At 44.2% G+C, this 13,776-nt stretch overlaps 1 protein-coding gene across 8 annotated transcripts in view; it reads right to left on the bottom strand.

Moving 5' to 3' along the window:
* Positions 1 to 226: 226 nt before the first annotated feature.
* The window catches only part of Scube2 (signal peptide, CUB domain and EGF like domain containing 2), a 75,597-nt gene continuing 62,047 nt past the window's right edge, over positions 227 to 13,776 (bottom strand). For 7 of the 8 annotated variants that reach the window (XM_026409596.2, XM_026409595.2, XM_026409598.2 and 4 more), the window contains 6 exons: positions 11,575 to 11,742; positions 10,736 to 10,897; positions 8,033 to 8,230; positions 6,506 to 6,658; positions 2,654 to 2,733; positions 227 to 1,846 (listed from right to left, as the gene is read on the bottom strand). In XM_026409596.2, coding sequence (XP_026265381.2) covers positions 1,694 to 1,846; positions 2,654 to 2,733; positions 6,506 to 6,658; positions 8,033 to 8,230; positions 10,736 to 10,897; positions 11,575 to 11,742 — 914 coding nt within the window. In that variant the 3' untranslated portion in view covers positions 227 to 1,693. Of the gene's footprint in view, positions 1,847 to 2,653; positions 2,734 to 6,505; positions 6,659 to 7,955; positions 8,231 to 10,735; positions 10,898 to 11,574; positions 11,743 to 13,776 lie in introns of those variants that run through there. The other variant, XM_026409602.2, reaches the window with a different exon arrangement.

Below are 13,776 nucleotides of genomic sequence, written 5' to 3'. Positions count from 1 at the left end.
AACCAGGTTTATGCATTCTCCTTCCAACCCCCAGAGCATACCCACCCCCAGATTTCTTGTGGAATTGACAACAGAGAATCACACTTGCATGAGCACAAAGTTTCTAACATGCTTCGACAGGATGGCACAGCTCAGCCCTTCTTATCTCCTCACCGGTCTCATCACAACTCAGGTTATTTACATTAACTTCTCATCTTATAGTTAGACTCAGAAATATAGGCCAAGCTCCAGTTAAACAAATTGCAAGTGCTTGTTTTAATAATTTTTTTTTAATGAAGATGTTCAAATTTTTAAAGAGAAATCTGAGAGTGGGGATTTAGGACCCATCCAAATAAAGAAGCTTCATTAGGGCTAAAGAAAACAATGTTATAATGGTTTTTAAAAAACAACATGGGGGTAAAAAATATGTTCAATAATAATGAAATCATCTTTGTTTTCTTCAAGAAAAACTTGTTACACAGTTTTTAGAACTTTGGTGTAGAAAATTGTGTATAGAATTATCACTGAAATAACAAAACACTATGGCTGTGTACTCAGTTCTTCGGTTCGGAAATGGCAGCTTATCCAACAAGATTCTTTTCTACCCACTGTAATGAGACTCTGGCTTGGGATTTAAATGTTTAAAAACGTGATACTATTAAAAATGCAGAGGCCAGTGTGCAGCTGCTCCCAGTAGTGCTGCTACCATCAGAGAATGGGCGCATCCTGAACAGTACTGCCCAGAGCAGAATCCAATCTGCCCTTGGAGAGTGAGGACAGAAGGCACAAGTGACAGGCTGGGCCCCATATCCCACATGGTCCTCAGGTGCCTGCTGGGAGGAAGCCTCATGGTGGAAAGAAGACCCTTGGCTATACTGACCAGGGTTGGTGAAATCTCCTTTTGATGATGGTGAATTCTCATCCACCAAGAAGACTGCATCCACCCAAACTCTCTAAGCCCTAATTCGGTGCTCAGCCATGTCTGAGGGCACAAAGAAAGGTGCTAAAACCAGCTGTGTGCATTTGCTGCAGGGTAGGAGAGGGGAGCTGGCAACATGCATACACTATTAATTCTCCAGAAGGGCTTAGGTTTATTTCTAATTCTTTTGGCTTTCAGTATTTAAAAAAAAAAAAAAAAAAAAAAAAAAAACGATCACAGCTTAGAACTCAAGCTCCTGAGATCAAACTTATCTCACACAGGCTGGAGAAGGCTGTGGAAAACAGAGTCCTTTCAGGTCTCAGAGTGGGTGGATGGCGCCCTCCCTCCCTCCTTGCCTGTTTTTCCTGCTCAGAACCTGCCCAGGGGCTCGGAGGGCTGCCTTAGGGAGCTCCAGGCTGCAGAAAGCTGATGTTTCAGACAGAGCAGCCCTTCTGTGGTGTCCTTTCACTACTACAGACTCCAGAGGAGGAGAGAGACCCAAGTGGGGTGAGTCTCACCTGCACTGACTGAAGTCTAGCTCAGCCAGCCCTTGCAGGACCTGAGACATCTGGTCATACTTCCCCTCGCAGTGAGAAGTCAGTGCTACTCAAAGCCATTCCACAATGTTGGGAAAGAAAATTCAAGTTCAGTTTACCAAAATATCTGTATTATCTATAAAAATTTAACTCTAATGAGTCACTGATACTGGAGACGGCAATATCCGACTGTGTGGAAGGCAGACAGACGGCTCCATCCCACCAAGCCCACAGCCGAACATTTGTGGCATGTGGGCACTCATTTGTAAGGCCTCAAAAACCTGGAAACTTTGGAACGTAGCAATCGGATGAAAGATCTTGGAAACATCTCTCGGGACTCCTGGGCTGTATACTTGAAATAGTTCTGGGGGTGGGCCAGGACATCAAACAGAGCCTTGATCAGTTTCTTATCCTAAAGAGAACAGAATTTTTGTTACTGGGCCAAATTGTTCAAACATCCTGACATTTTGCCAACAAAACTATAATGACCCAGTATTAAGCAGTAGCTTGATTAACTAAAAAACACTTTGTGAAAATTGTTTCTTCCGATTTTTATCTTTCCAGTTTTCATTTTTTATAATTATCTCTAATAAGTATGCATTATTTTTATAAAGAACATTTAATATACAAAAAAACCCTGATTTTTTTCTCAACTAGATGAAATGTAAAATGGGGAGCTGGGGGATACTTACACAGTTGGTGATATAGCAAGTGTTTGTTGCTAATTATTTATAAGTATACAAAATTTGGTAGACTTTATGAAGGACAAATATGGAGAAAAAGGTTCCCCACTATTTGGAATTAATATGAAAATACTATATACCACTGTCTTGGATTTATAAGCAAGTCTTCCTCAAAACTGTCCCTTTACAAATTTCCAAATTGAAAAATACAACTTCACTTGACAACACTGAAAATAGAAGCCTGTTCTTTAAAAAAATCATGTCTGTCTTGGGGCTGGGATTGTGGCTCAGTGCCCTAGCACGGGAGGGACCTGGGTTCGATCCTCAGAACTACATAAAAATAAAGGCATTGTGTTGTGTCCATCTACACCAAAAAAATAAATAAAAAAAATCATGTCTGGGGAAGTTATGAAACTGAGCATTGGTCAAGGGCAGTCTCCGAGTCTGAGAGGTGGCAGGGTGGAGCAGGAAAGACTTCAAGACTGTACTTGGGATTTCTGTGAAAAACACCATGTCCACTAGAGACAAGTACTCACCTTAAGTATTTCCTGGTGGTTCTCAGATGCGTAGAGCCTGCCATCTCGAACAATATCTTCAATGAGTTCTTGGTAGTCTTCTGTTGGAATAAAGGACATGTTTTGTATTCTTATGGTTTAGTTATCTCCAAATGTGCTCTTTCATTTTTGATAAGGTTCTGAGAAGCGTCCCTTCTGTGGCTATCTCAGAACACTTTCCACACTGACACTGAAAAGATAATCATCAGAGAACACCCATGCACAGATTTCCATCACTTCCACTGGCCACAGACCTCTGCCCCTGTCTCCCTGTCCTCTCTTCCCTCAGATGAGCCCTCTTTGTGTCCACTTGAGGCCCATCCCTCCACTTGGCACTCCAGTGCCATCTTCCCTCACTAAATCAAGAGCATCTGTGCCAGTAATTCTCTGATTTCTTTCCTACATGATAAAAATCCTCTATTGATCTTTCTTATCAGCATACAAACAGGCAGTTATATCTCAGATCTTTAAAAAAATCCCTCCCTCGACCTCATTTCTCCCTCCAGCTTTCACCCCACTTCTCTGCTTCTTTTTGCTGAAAAACTCCTCAAAAGAATGGTCAACACTCACAGTACCCAATTCTCTTCTTCTCCTAAACCCAGTCCAGTCATCTTTGGTCCCCCATCACTCCTCCAAAACTGCTGGTTGAGATCAGCAATGACCTTCAACCTTTGACATAACAGTAGCATGTGACTTGCTGGTCACACCCTCCACCTTGATCAAATTCTTCTCTTGGCTTCCAGAATACTTTGCTGTTTGGTTTTCCTCCTACCTCACTGGCTGCTCACTCCTTTCCTTGGCCTTTTATTGCAGGAGGGTTCCAGGGCTCAGTCTTTGGTGCTCTGCTCTTCTCTGTTTGTGTGCACTCCATGGGGAGCTCATCCGGGCTTTTCTTTCCCTCTCTACCTCCCTTCCCTCTGTCCTTGTTTAGCATTAAACAATCAAGCTTCTTATCAAATAAGCAAAACTCATCTTTCCTTTATTTGACTGGGGCTGAGGGTAAAGAATTCGGCTGGCCAGAGAGGAAGAAAGCACTGTTCATTTTTTCACTAATAATTTTTTGTCCTGACATACATTAAATGCAGTGCACATGATAATCCTTCTCTAAATGAAGCCCTCCCCCTTTACAGTCTAGTCTCTTTCCCACAGTCATAATTCAAATCAAGCATATGCTAAGCACAATCTTTTCCAAATCCCAGACATTAAAAATGCCTCTTTGTATGCATATCATGTGCTACAAAGCCACACGAATTATGAGAACATCATTGAAATTGTGCGGGAGGAGCTCTTGAAAAGTTCCTTTCAGTCAAGAGATGGTGAGTGGAAATTAACACTATATTATATATAATTACTAATTTGGTGCATGTACAACGTCATTGCTACTCTACTAATGTGGTATCATTCTCCTTTTATGTTAGTGAATATTGAATATTGAGCAAGTGTACAAGTTTTATTTTATTATTATTTTTTTAATTTTAAATCTTGAATCCCCTTGCTGCAATGTCTCTACCTCAGAGGAGTGGCTCCTGTCCTTGATGGGAGTTGACCCCTAGGAATGTAGTTGGTTGTAATATTCTAGACAGCAGTTTGCCACTGCACCAAATGCTTCTAAACTGCTGTTTTAAAAAAAAAAAAAAAAATGTCCTCTGCTTCTAAGAGCTAGTGTGTCTCCTTCCTTGCTCCAGGCCTTAGGAAAAGCAGAGAAGCACTGCAAGTGGGAACCCAGGCTCTGGAGTCCCAAAGACAAAGGTAAATCCCAGCTCTGTGTCTTTGTCATACTGTGACCTTAAGCCAGTTGCTTAAATGTCTAAGCCTGAATGGCCTCATCTGTAAAACCAGGAAACAAATGTGTCATGTAGGGAGTGACTATGAGGACTGTACTATTAAAAGGTGCCTCAGGACATATTAGTGCTCAGGAATGCTCAGTACCTGTTTGCCAGGACTGCAATCCTCTCCCTTCTGTGGCAGTCAGAGCCCCAACCACACCTTCTGACTGTGATTTCTAGTCTTTTGGGCTTTGAAATCAGATACAAAAATACAAGTTTTAAAATATAAACCTGAATAAGGACCTGAGGGGCTTCTGGAGGGACAAAGTGGCAGTTTTACTGCTATGACACATGCCTGGTCATGGGCCTATCCAGGACTATGGATAACTTGCCCTGGCTCAAGCTACAACTCTTTTTCTTAATAAAAAAAAAAAAAAAATCAAGATATTTTCTGTGTCACCAAGGCAGAGATGAGAACAGCTACACTAAACTGTGTGAGCCTTGGCGACATGTATTCTGGAGCCCCTGTGTCTGCTCTGCTTCCTTCCTAATTCCCACAGGACAGGTTGCCCATTAGCTGCTTCCAGGTGGATGACTAGGCTCTCTGTCTCATTCAGCAGAGGCATATGGGACGCATTGTGTCTGCCCCAGGAGTCAGACACTAAAAGCCCTTGTCTTGGGTGTTTGACATTATTTTAGGCAACTGCAGGACAGGAATAATGATCCTAGTAGCTGTTGTCACATGTTGGAAATAAATTATGTGAAGTGTTTTTAAGAGAGACAGAGAATGCTATTTTTTCTAAACATCTAGTTTTTGCATTTTGCCTAAAAACTTCCAATGGCTCCCTATAAGATTAAGTCTACTCTCCTAAACTTGGCCCTCAAGGCCCTTCCCACCTCATCTCCTTTCACTGTTAAGCCCCATGCTCCCCACTCACTGGTCAAATCAGACCCCACACGTGCCATCCTCTGGCCTTTCCTTCTTCCTGAATATTCTTCCTCCCCATTTATGCCCCCTATATTTTATTATGACCCAAATCTGTTCAGACTGTATTCTGTTCTTTCCAAAAATCCATGCAAAATAACTGCTGCCCCTTCTGTGCTCATAGTGCTGTGTATATGCCCTGTTAAAGTATCTATGACAATATATACAGTTTTGTGTTCATATCACTAACCAGATTGTCTCCAGTACTTGGCCCAATTCCTAGCCTAGCAGAGGCTCATTAAATATCTGTTGGGTAGATGCATAAATATGTTCATGAATGGACAGATGACTCTTCCCTTCTAGTCTATGAAGCCCTCTAGGACAAGTTATAATTTATTTTATGCTCCATAAATGTTCATCAACCTACTCAGAGAGTTGGGCCCCAGGGCTCAGGAGGACCACTCCTTCATTGAAAATGAAGAAAATGAAACTAGAGGCATCATCTGACTTGCCTAGTCACAAAGAAAGTCAGTGGCAGAGCCAGAACCAGAACTCAGGCCTTTTTTCCTCCTTCAGGATTCTGTATAATAAAAGCCATAATCATAAGAAGTATTTATTGAGCAATTACTGTGTGCCAGGCACTGCACCAAGTCCTTTAGGAACTCTCACATTAAATCTAATGATTATCCTCATCAAACATTAAGAAAATGAGACTCGACTAGGAGTGTAGCTCAGTGGTACAGTGTGGGTTGAACATGCATGTGAACTCAATTCAAAGCCTAGCAACAAAAAAGGAGGAGGAGGAGGAGGAAGAGGATGAGGAGGAGGAGGAGGAAAGAAGGAGGAAGGCTTGGAGATGGTACACAAAATCACAGATGAGATAATAGCCGGGCTGTCTGACTTCAATGCCCATGATCCACTAAGCTGATCTTCTAAACCATCTTTTCATCCCTGTAGTCAGTGTCCCCAAATGCCCGCTTAAAATATGGCACTTGTGAGTCAGCGATGTTCTTTCCCCTCACCATGGCTGCCTTTCTGAGCATGTGTGCTTGTCAGCAATCCACCAGCTGGCTCAGAAATTGGTTCTGTTCAAACTAGAGACGCCTCTGCCACGTGCTACTGTCCGAGCTTCACGGTGCTTACCATCATACGTCACATATGGGACCTGAAACCCTCTGGCACTGTTCCCCTCATTGGACTTAAATTGAATCCACAGCTTCTTTGACCTGGAGGTGAAGGCGATGGGGCGTTCGTAGGTCTGGCAGGTTTCATAGGTTGTCACTGAATTGGACGATGCTGCAGAGTGAAATTGTAGAGGGTGTCATTTAAGACGTCACTGAGTGGGCAGACAATGAATCCTCATCTTTTCAAACACTCAAACCATAAAACAAGGTTGAAGAGCCCTTTAGGTCTAGCTGACTCATCCTAACAGTAAAGTACTGGGAATAGAATAGCCTCCAGGGAAGGCTAGGCTTGAGCTGCCTGTGGCTGGGCACACTGCAGAGGTGGGGAGAGGGCCCTTGAATTTCAGAGCCCAGCTGCCATTATCTAATATCACTCACCCCCATTTGATGCATGCTTCTCAAGACCCAGAAGTGTGCTAATACCCATTTTAGGGACTTTCTCTCATTTAGTCCTCTGCAAACCACAAAAAGTGGGTACAATTGTTAACTCTTTTACAGAGAGGTAAGTACGCACCTAGAGCCACAGAGCCTGTCTGTGATAAGGTTGGGATTAAATCTTCACCTGACATCAGACATTGTAACCATTAATAAGAATAAGGAAATATTTATATAGTAGCTCAATGTGCTATTATTATTCTATTTATTTTTTTGTTTTTGTTTTGGGTTTTATTTTTTTTGAGATGAGGTCTCACTATGTTGCCAAGGCTGGTCTTGAACTCCTGGGCTCAAGCAATCCCCCCACATGAGCCTCCTGAGTAGAAGGGAATACTGGTGTGTAGTACTGTGCCTGGCTTGCCATTATTTTTCTAAGTGCTTAACAAATTTAGTCCATCTAATAACCCTGTGAGACAGCAGTTATTATTTCCCCACTTTAATCATTACAGAGATGGCAGTGCCCAGATCATAGTACCAATAAGAGGTGGATTTGGAATTAAGCCCACTGCTAAGCTGTGTTGATGGTGGCATCCCTTATGGACCTTGGGTCATGAGTCAGGATAGAGGGAGGGGCCCCTTCTGGCATCATGCCTTGGTCCCTCCCCAAGTCAGGAATTGCTATCCAGCATGGGGCAGTATCTGGAGCCAGCACTGCACATGCCTCATTTCCCCTCCATGTCCCAGTGGAGAGGGTCCAAAAATCCCAGTGAGTACAGAGGGGAAGAATGACCTACAGGGTCCCTGCCTCTGGGGTTCAGTAAAAGGCCTTGATGTATGGTTTTAGTCAAATTTATTATTAATAGTATTAATTTGGCACTGGGGATTAAACCCAGGGCCTAGCACATGCTAGGTAAGTGCCCCATGAATGAGCTACATCTCCAGCCCTTAGTCTATGTGTCATTCCTTGGCAACTCTATCAACTTACACCCCATCTCTGTTCTAATATGGGGGTGACAGTCTAGCCTTCTCCTCACATTTAAAGCCCGGGGAGCAGGTCCTCAGGCTTCCCAGCTGGCCTTAGGAAGGGAGGGAAGCAGAGGGTGAGACGCACAGGTTTTCCGCATCACCAGGTAGTCTCCACAGTCGTCCTCTATGGGTAGGAAGATCTCAGGGACCACAATTAAGATGCGGCGCTTGGGAGGTGGGTTGATGGTCCAGGTACACTCGGTGTTGGCTGGGTAATTGCCTGGATAGTTTGGGGATTCAATGTATCCTGTGAAATCTCCCAGCTCCCCGCCACATCTTCTGTCTGGAAAAGGAAATGCCATGAGTTATAAGGGCTCGACCACAGTCATCTCTCACGGCCCCTGCTAGCCTGGCTTGAGAACTGCCACATCCCTACCATATGGAGGAAGGGGCACAGAGATGGCGTCATCTTGGGAATAAGACTTAGGGCCCCCTTTGGGAGTCATTGTGAACTCTCACAAAGGGGCCACGCCTCGGAGTGGTGCCATTTTCCCATTAGCCTAAAGATGCTAAGGTCAGCTGTTAATGAACAAAAGAACAAATTTAGCTTTAAATATATGCTTAGAAGTCCAAGTGTCAGGGGGAACCCATGGAATAGAACTTCTACGTCTGTCCAAGTAGGGAGAACAGAGCTCATTGCTCAATAGAGAACATTTGACTGAGGCCATTGATGAAGATAAAACAGATTTCTTCACTTTTCTTTCTGGTTACAACCACATTTTATTTCTAAGTAGGGAAGAAAAAGAGCTAACTAATGTGCACAGGCACACCCTTCCCCCACCCTTGTCTTTATTCACCAAATCCCTACTGTCCAACACATGTCACCCAAAGCTCTGGGAGTTCAGGACTGAGAGGGATCTATCTAGTCTTTGCCCTCAAAGAGGTTAGTGTTTACTATTGCCAGGTAAATCTGAGCAATATTGAAGGGAGCTGAGCACAGTGGCACACATCTGTAATTCCAGTGACTTGGGAGGCTTAGGCAGGAGGATCACAAGTTCAAAGCCCAACTCAGCCACTTAGTAAGGTTCTCAGTAACGTAGCAAAACCCTGAGTCAAAATAAAAATAAAAAGGCCTATGGATATAGCTCAGTAGTTCAATCTCCAGTACTAAGGGTGTGTGTGTGTGTGTGTGTGTGTGTGTGTGAGAGAGAGAGAGAGAGAGAGAGAGAGAGAGAGAGAGAGAGAGAGAAGGGATTACTTTCTTCTCTAATTATAATAGAGAGTTGTCATTATTAGGAAAAACACAGCCTTCAGGCTTGAAGGGCTACCTGAGGGACTGTGTCACGTGGTCCTAAGGGCCAACAAAGGCCAGGGAGTGGGAAGATAAGGAAAAAGTTATGTTGGTATAAGGAGGAATTTCCTAACTCTGTGAACTTTGCCAAAGTCTCATTTACCAATAGGCTAGAAGATCATGAAAGAGAGTGAGCTTCCTGTGGCAGCAGGTATTTAAGAGGAACCTTGATGGCTGCTTATAAAGATGTTAAAAGAACTTCAGCTGGATGGGGTGGTGCACACTTGTAATCCCAGTGATTTGGGAGGCTGAGATGGGAAGATTGTGAGTTCAAAGCCAATCTCAGCAAAAGTGAGGAGCTAAACAACTCAGTGAGACCCTGTCTCTAAATAAAATACAAAATAGGGCTGGGGATGTGGCTCCGGTGGCTGAGTGGCCCTGAGTTCAATCCTCAGTACCCCCAAAATTCAAATGTTTCACTGCCCTTCTCCATCCCAAATTACTCTATTTTGGGGAGTCCTTCTTGCTCCCCTCAATTGCTATCTTAAAGATACAACACTAGGGGGCTGGGGCTGTAGCTCAGTGGTAGAGTGCTCTCCTGGCACATATGAGGCACTGGGTTTAATCCTCAGCATCACATAAAAATAAAACAAAGGTATGTGTCCACCTACAACTAAAAAAAATATTAAAAAAAAGATACAACATTAGTTGAGCTTAACTTTTGGCCTTTACTAGAGAATTTTATGTAATGATTAAGGTGGGGAGGAGGAAAACCTGATGCAGCAAGTCCTTAAATGTTTGCCCCCTCATTGCTGTAAAATACAAGTTAAGCTCCTTAGCTAGGCACACTTGGTGTGCCAACTCTTCTGTGCTCAGGCCCAGGGGTTTCTTTCCAGAGGCCTTTCACTTTCCTGGGTCTGTGCTTCTCCTCAGCGGCTCTTCAGTAAGATGCTCTTTCCTGCTCTGTCCACTATCTCCATCAGAACCTTCCATACCCTCCAGAGACCTTGCCTTATCTCTCCAGACTAGTGGGTCGCTCCTTCCTCTGCAGACACACAGCCTGGCTCCTGGCAGGGCTGGCCCAGCTGATTTATTCAGCAGGATGCCTGGCACATAACAAGCCCTTGAACAGTGCATGCTGGGCAGGACCCACTGAAACTATGCCCTGGGTTGGGGGGAATCAGGGCAAATCCAGCTGTGAGTGTGCCTGGGGAAGCATCCAGGGTCAGCAGAGGTAAGTAGGGGCCGTGGTGGAGCTTAGTGGCAGAGTGTGTGCTTAGCATGCACAAGGGTCAGGGTTCAATCTCCAGCACCTCACATAAAAAAACAAGGAGAGTACCTCCAGGTCAAAGCTATTATCTCCATTTTAACAGCTGAGGAGACTGTAGTCCTGCCTTCCCTCAGTGCTTATCTGCATAGCTGTGAGCTTGGCTAAAAACAGACAAGGTTCTGAATGAACCTGGGAACCCTGGCCACTTTACCCCACCCTCCTCTAAGGCTGGACCCAGACACTTTCCCTCTTGATCAGGACCACAGAAGCCTTAGAGAGAGACCTACTTTTACATTGGGTAATGTTTGTGGAGCCATCAAAGTCCGTTGTAGTGTTTCCTGGACAAGAAATACAGTTATTTTTTCCAAATTCGGGCTGGTATGTCCCCGCTGGACAGCGAATACATCGGTGAGTGGTGGTGTTGTAGAAATGTCCAGGTGAACACTGAACTGTGAGGACAAGGGTGAAGAAAATCAAAACAAGAAGACTGTATTTTTATTAATGCAACATGAAAGGTTTCAAAGTTTGTGAAATAAGTTTTTATGCCCAAATGAAGAAGTGCTTTCCTATCAATCTGGGGCTAATGAATACTCAAACAGTGGGTTTGGGTGGGACTCGTGACACTGAGAAAACATGAAGGAGCAAGCTGTGCATGTCTTCAGAGAGTGTGTGGCTCTTGCAGTCAGGTACCAGTGGCAGCTGACATCTTCAGGCACCATGGTTGTGGGTATCAAGGATATAGACTGAGGCTGGGCTGAGGCTTGGTCCCCTGGGAAGAGACAGTGGAAGTGGGGTTCTGGAGAAGGGATAGGACCTGTTCTGGGGTAGGGGAGCTCTAGGCCAGGACACTGAGGTGGAAGAGGGCTGGAGGATGGAACCAAGGGAGCCCATGTTCAAAACCTGCTCATGTCTCTCTGATCCATCCCTGGTCAGCCCTGTCCCAAGAAGCCAAGATGGCTGTGGAGAGACCCGGTCCAGGGAGTTCTAGCACTTCCTGCACAGGGACTGAACCCTTGGTTACTAAGCACCTCACGGGGAACCTCTGGGCTGGGTTCAATGGAACCTTCACCAGACTCCCAGGGTACTCAAAAAGGAAATTCAATTCTAGGGGAAAGCAAGTACTTACCTCTGGTTTCACAGTCCTGAAAGGAAGTTGCTCCCAGATGTTTGGTGGGGAGCCCTCCTCCACAGGGGAAGCAAGAAGTTCGGCCAGCTTCAGGCTGGAATGTGCCCAGGGCACAGAGCTGGCAAGGTTTAAAGCCATCCGCAGAATATTCTCCAGGTTGGCACAGACCTGGGGGGACCAATGGCCCTAGATAAGGAAAGCTCCTAGGCAGGCCATTCCCACCTCTCTTCTATAAGATCTGACTCTGGTCAGGCCTCTTACCCTGTGCTGACCTCAGCGCCTACCTTAGTGAGAGAAGCAGGGTCAGCCCTGCCCTGCCACCCCAAGGAGGTGACTGGTGAGTGCCTGGTGTTTATGCTCAGGGCTGCACAACAAGATGGAAACAAAGAGTCAAACAGCAGCTGCTTCTAAAATATAGGAAAGGACTGAGCATGTCTCAGACTTAGGCCTACACACTGCCCAGGGACCCCAAGCAGGAGTCACCAGAGAAAGAGAGAAAGAGAGGGAGATATCTTTACTCTGGAATCAATATGGCAATTGGACCCAGAAATACTATACCCTCATCCAGTGGATTACATCTTAGTGACACAGTGACTCAAAGAATCTCCGGCTTACCAATTATATTTACAAAGTTACATCTCCTTGCATTGAGGTGTGTCCTTTCCTACCTCAATGAGTCAACTAAATCCAAACTATCCAGTCCACATGGACAGAGGGATCCAAGGGCATTTACTTTAAGCAATGATTTCTCTTTTTTTCCCCAAGGTTAGGACAAGAAACACAGTCATTAACAACAACAACAACAAAAAATCCTCAAGAACATGTTTCTTAGGAATAAGTTTGTCATTGGCAAGATGCTATAAAAATCTGCTGTCTCTTGTATTCTTAATCACTTCTCCTCTGTTAATTTTAATGGTGTTTTTAAACCATAAATTGTAGATATTATAACATTTTAAAAATGCACAATACCCTACCCCAGTACAGGTCCTATCCCTTCTCCAGAACCCCAGGGCTTGGGATATAGCTCAGTTGGTAGAGTGCTTGCCTTGCATGCACAAGGCCCTGGGTTCAATCTCCAGCACCAAAAAGTAAGTAAGCAAGTAAATAAATAAATAAATAAATAAATGCACAATGAAGGGAAGAGTCTGGATGCTGTCAGACCTCGATCCTGACTCCAAATCCTCCACTTCTTGGTTGTGTGAAGTGACACAGTGACTCAAAGAATCGCTGTGATAGGATCCTCTCATGAATAATTCATATCATATATTTAGCAAAATGCTTAGCAATGGTAAGCATTCAATAAATGTTAGCTATTATTAATATTATTATTAATAATACTTTTATTATTATTTTTATTAATACTTTTCTTATTGCTATATGTGTCTTTTTTCTTTTGGTACCAGGGATTGAAGTCAGTGCTTAACCATTGAGCCACATCCCCAGCCCTTTCTATATTTAATTTTGAGATAAGGTCTTGCTAAGTTGCTTAGGGCCTCACTAAGTTGCTGAGGCTGGCTTTGAATTTGTGATCCTCCTGCTTCAGCCTCCTGGGCTGCTGGGATTACAGGCATGCACCACCATGCCCAGCTTATAAATATATCTTAATAAGGTCACATACAAGGATGACCTGATGCCCAGAAGCTGCCTCTTTTCACCCTTGCAATTAGTTCTGAAGTTTCACAACAAATCAAAGATATGGGAGGGATCATACACTCAATTAAAGGATCTGATGTTTAACTCAGAAACATCCCTGTAGTGAGGAGTGGTGGCACACGTCTAAAATCCCAGCACCTCAGGAAGCTGAGATAGGAGGATCACGAGTTCAAATCCAGCCTCTGCAACAATGAGGCACTAAGCAACTCTGTGAGACCCTGTCTCAAATAAAATACAAACTAGGGTTGGGGTTGTGGCTCAGTGGTTGAGTGCCCCTGAATTCAATCCCCAGTATCGAAAGAAAGAAAGAAGGAAAAGAAAAGAAAAGAAAGAAAAGAAACATCCCTGTAGTTGAGTTTGGAGTCATTTGGATGGGAGCTAATGCTGTAACTGGATGGAGAACCACAAGGCATTACAGGGCCCCTGCACTCTGCTGGGTCTATCAGTTAGAAACCACCATCCAGATCACATCTTCCACTGGAGCCTGCACAGGTCCATATAGCCAGCCCTCCTCCCATTTAACAAAAAGAAGATGTTTAATAATAAAAT

The sequence above is a fragment of the Urocitellus parryii genome, chromosome 4 (genome assembly GCF_045843805.1).
Source record: "Urocitellus parryii isolate mUroPar1 chromosome 4, mUroPar1.hap1, whole genome shotgun sequence".
In the NCBI taxonomy this organism is placed as follows: Eukaryota; Metazoa; Chordata; class Mammalia; order Rodentia; family Sciuridae; genus Urocitellus; species Urocitellus parryii.
The sequence above is the reverse complement of the archived record's forward strand: the minus strand, read 5'-3'. Positions and strand labels throughout refer to the sequence as shown.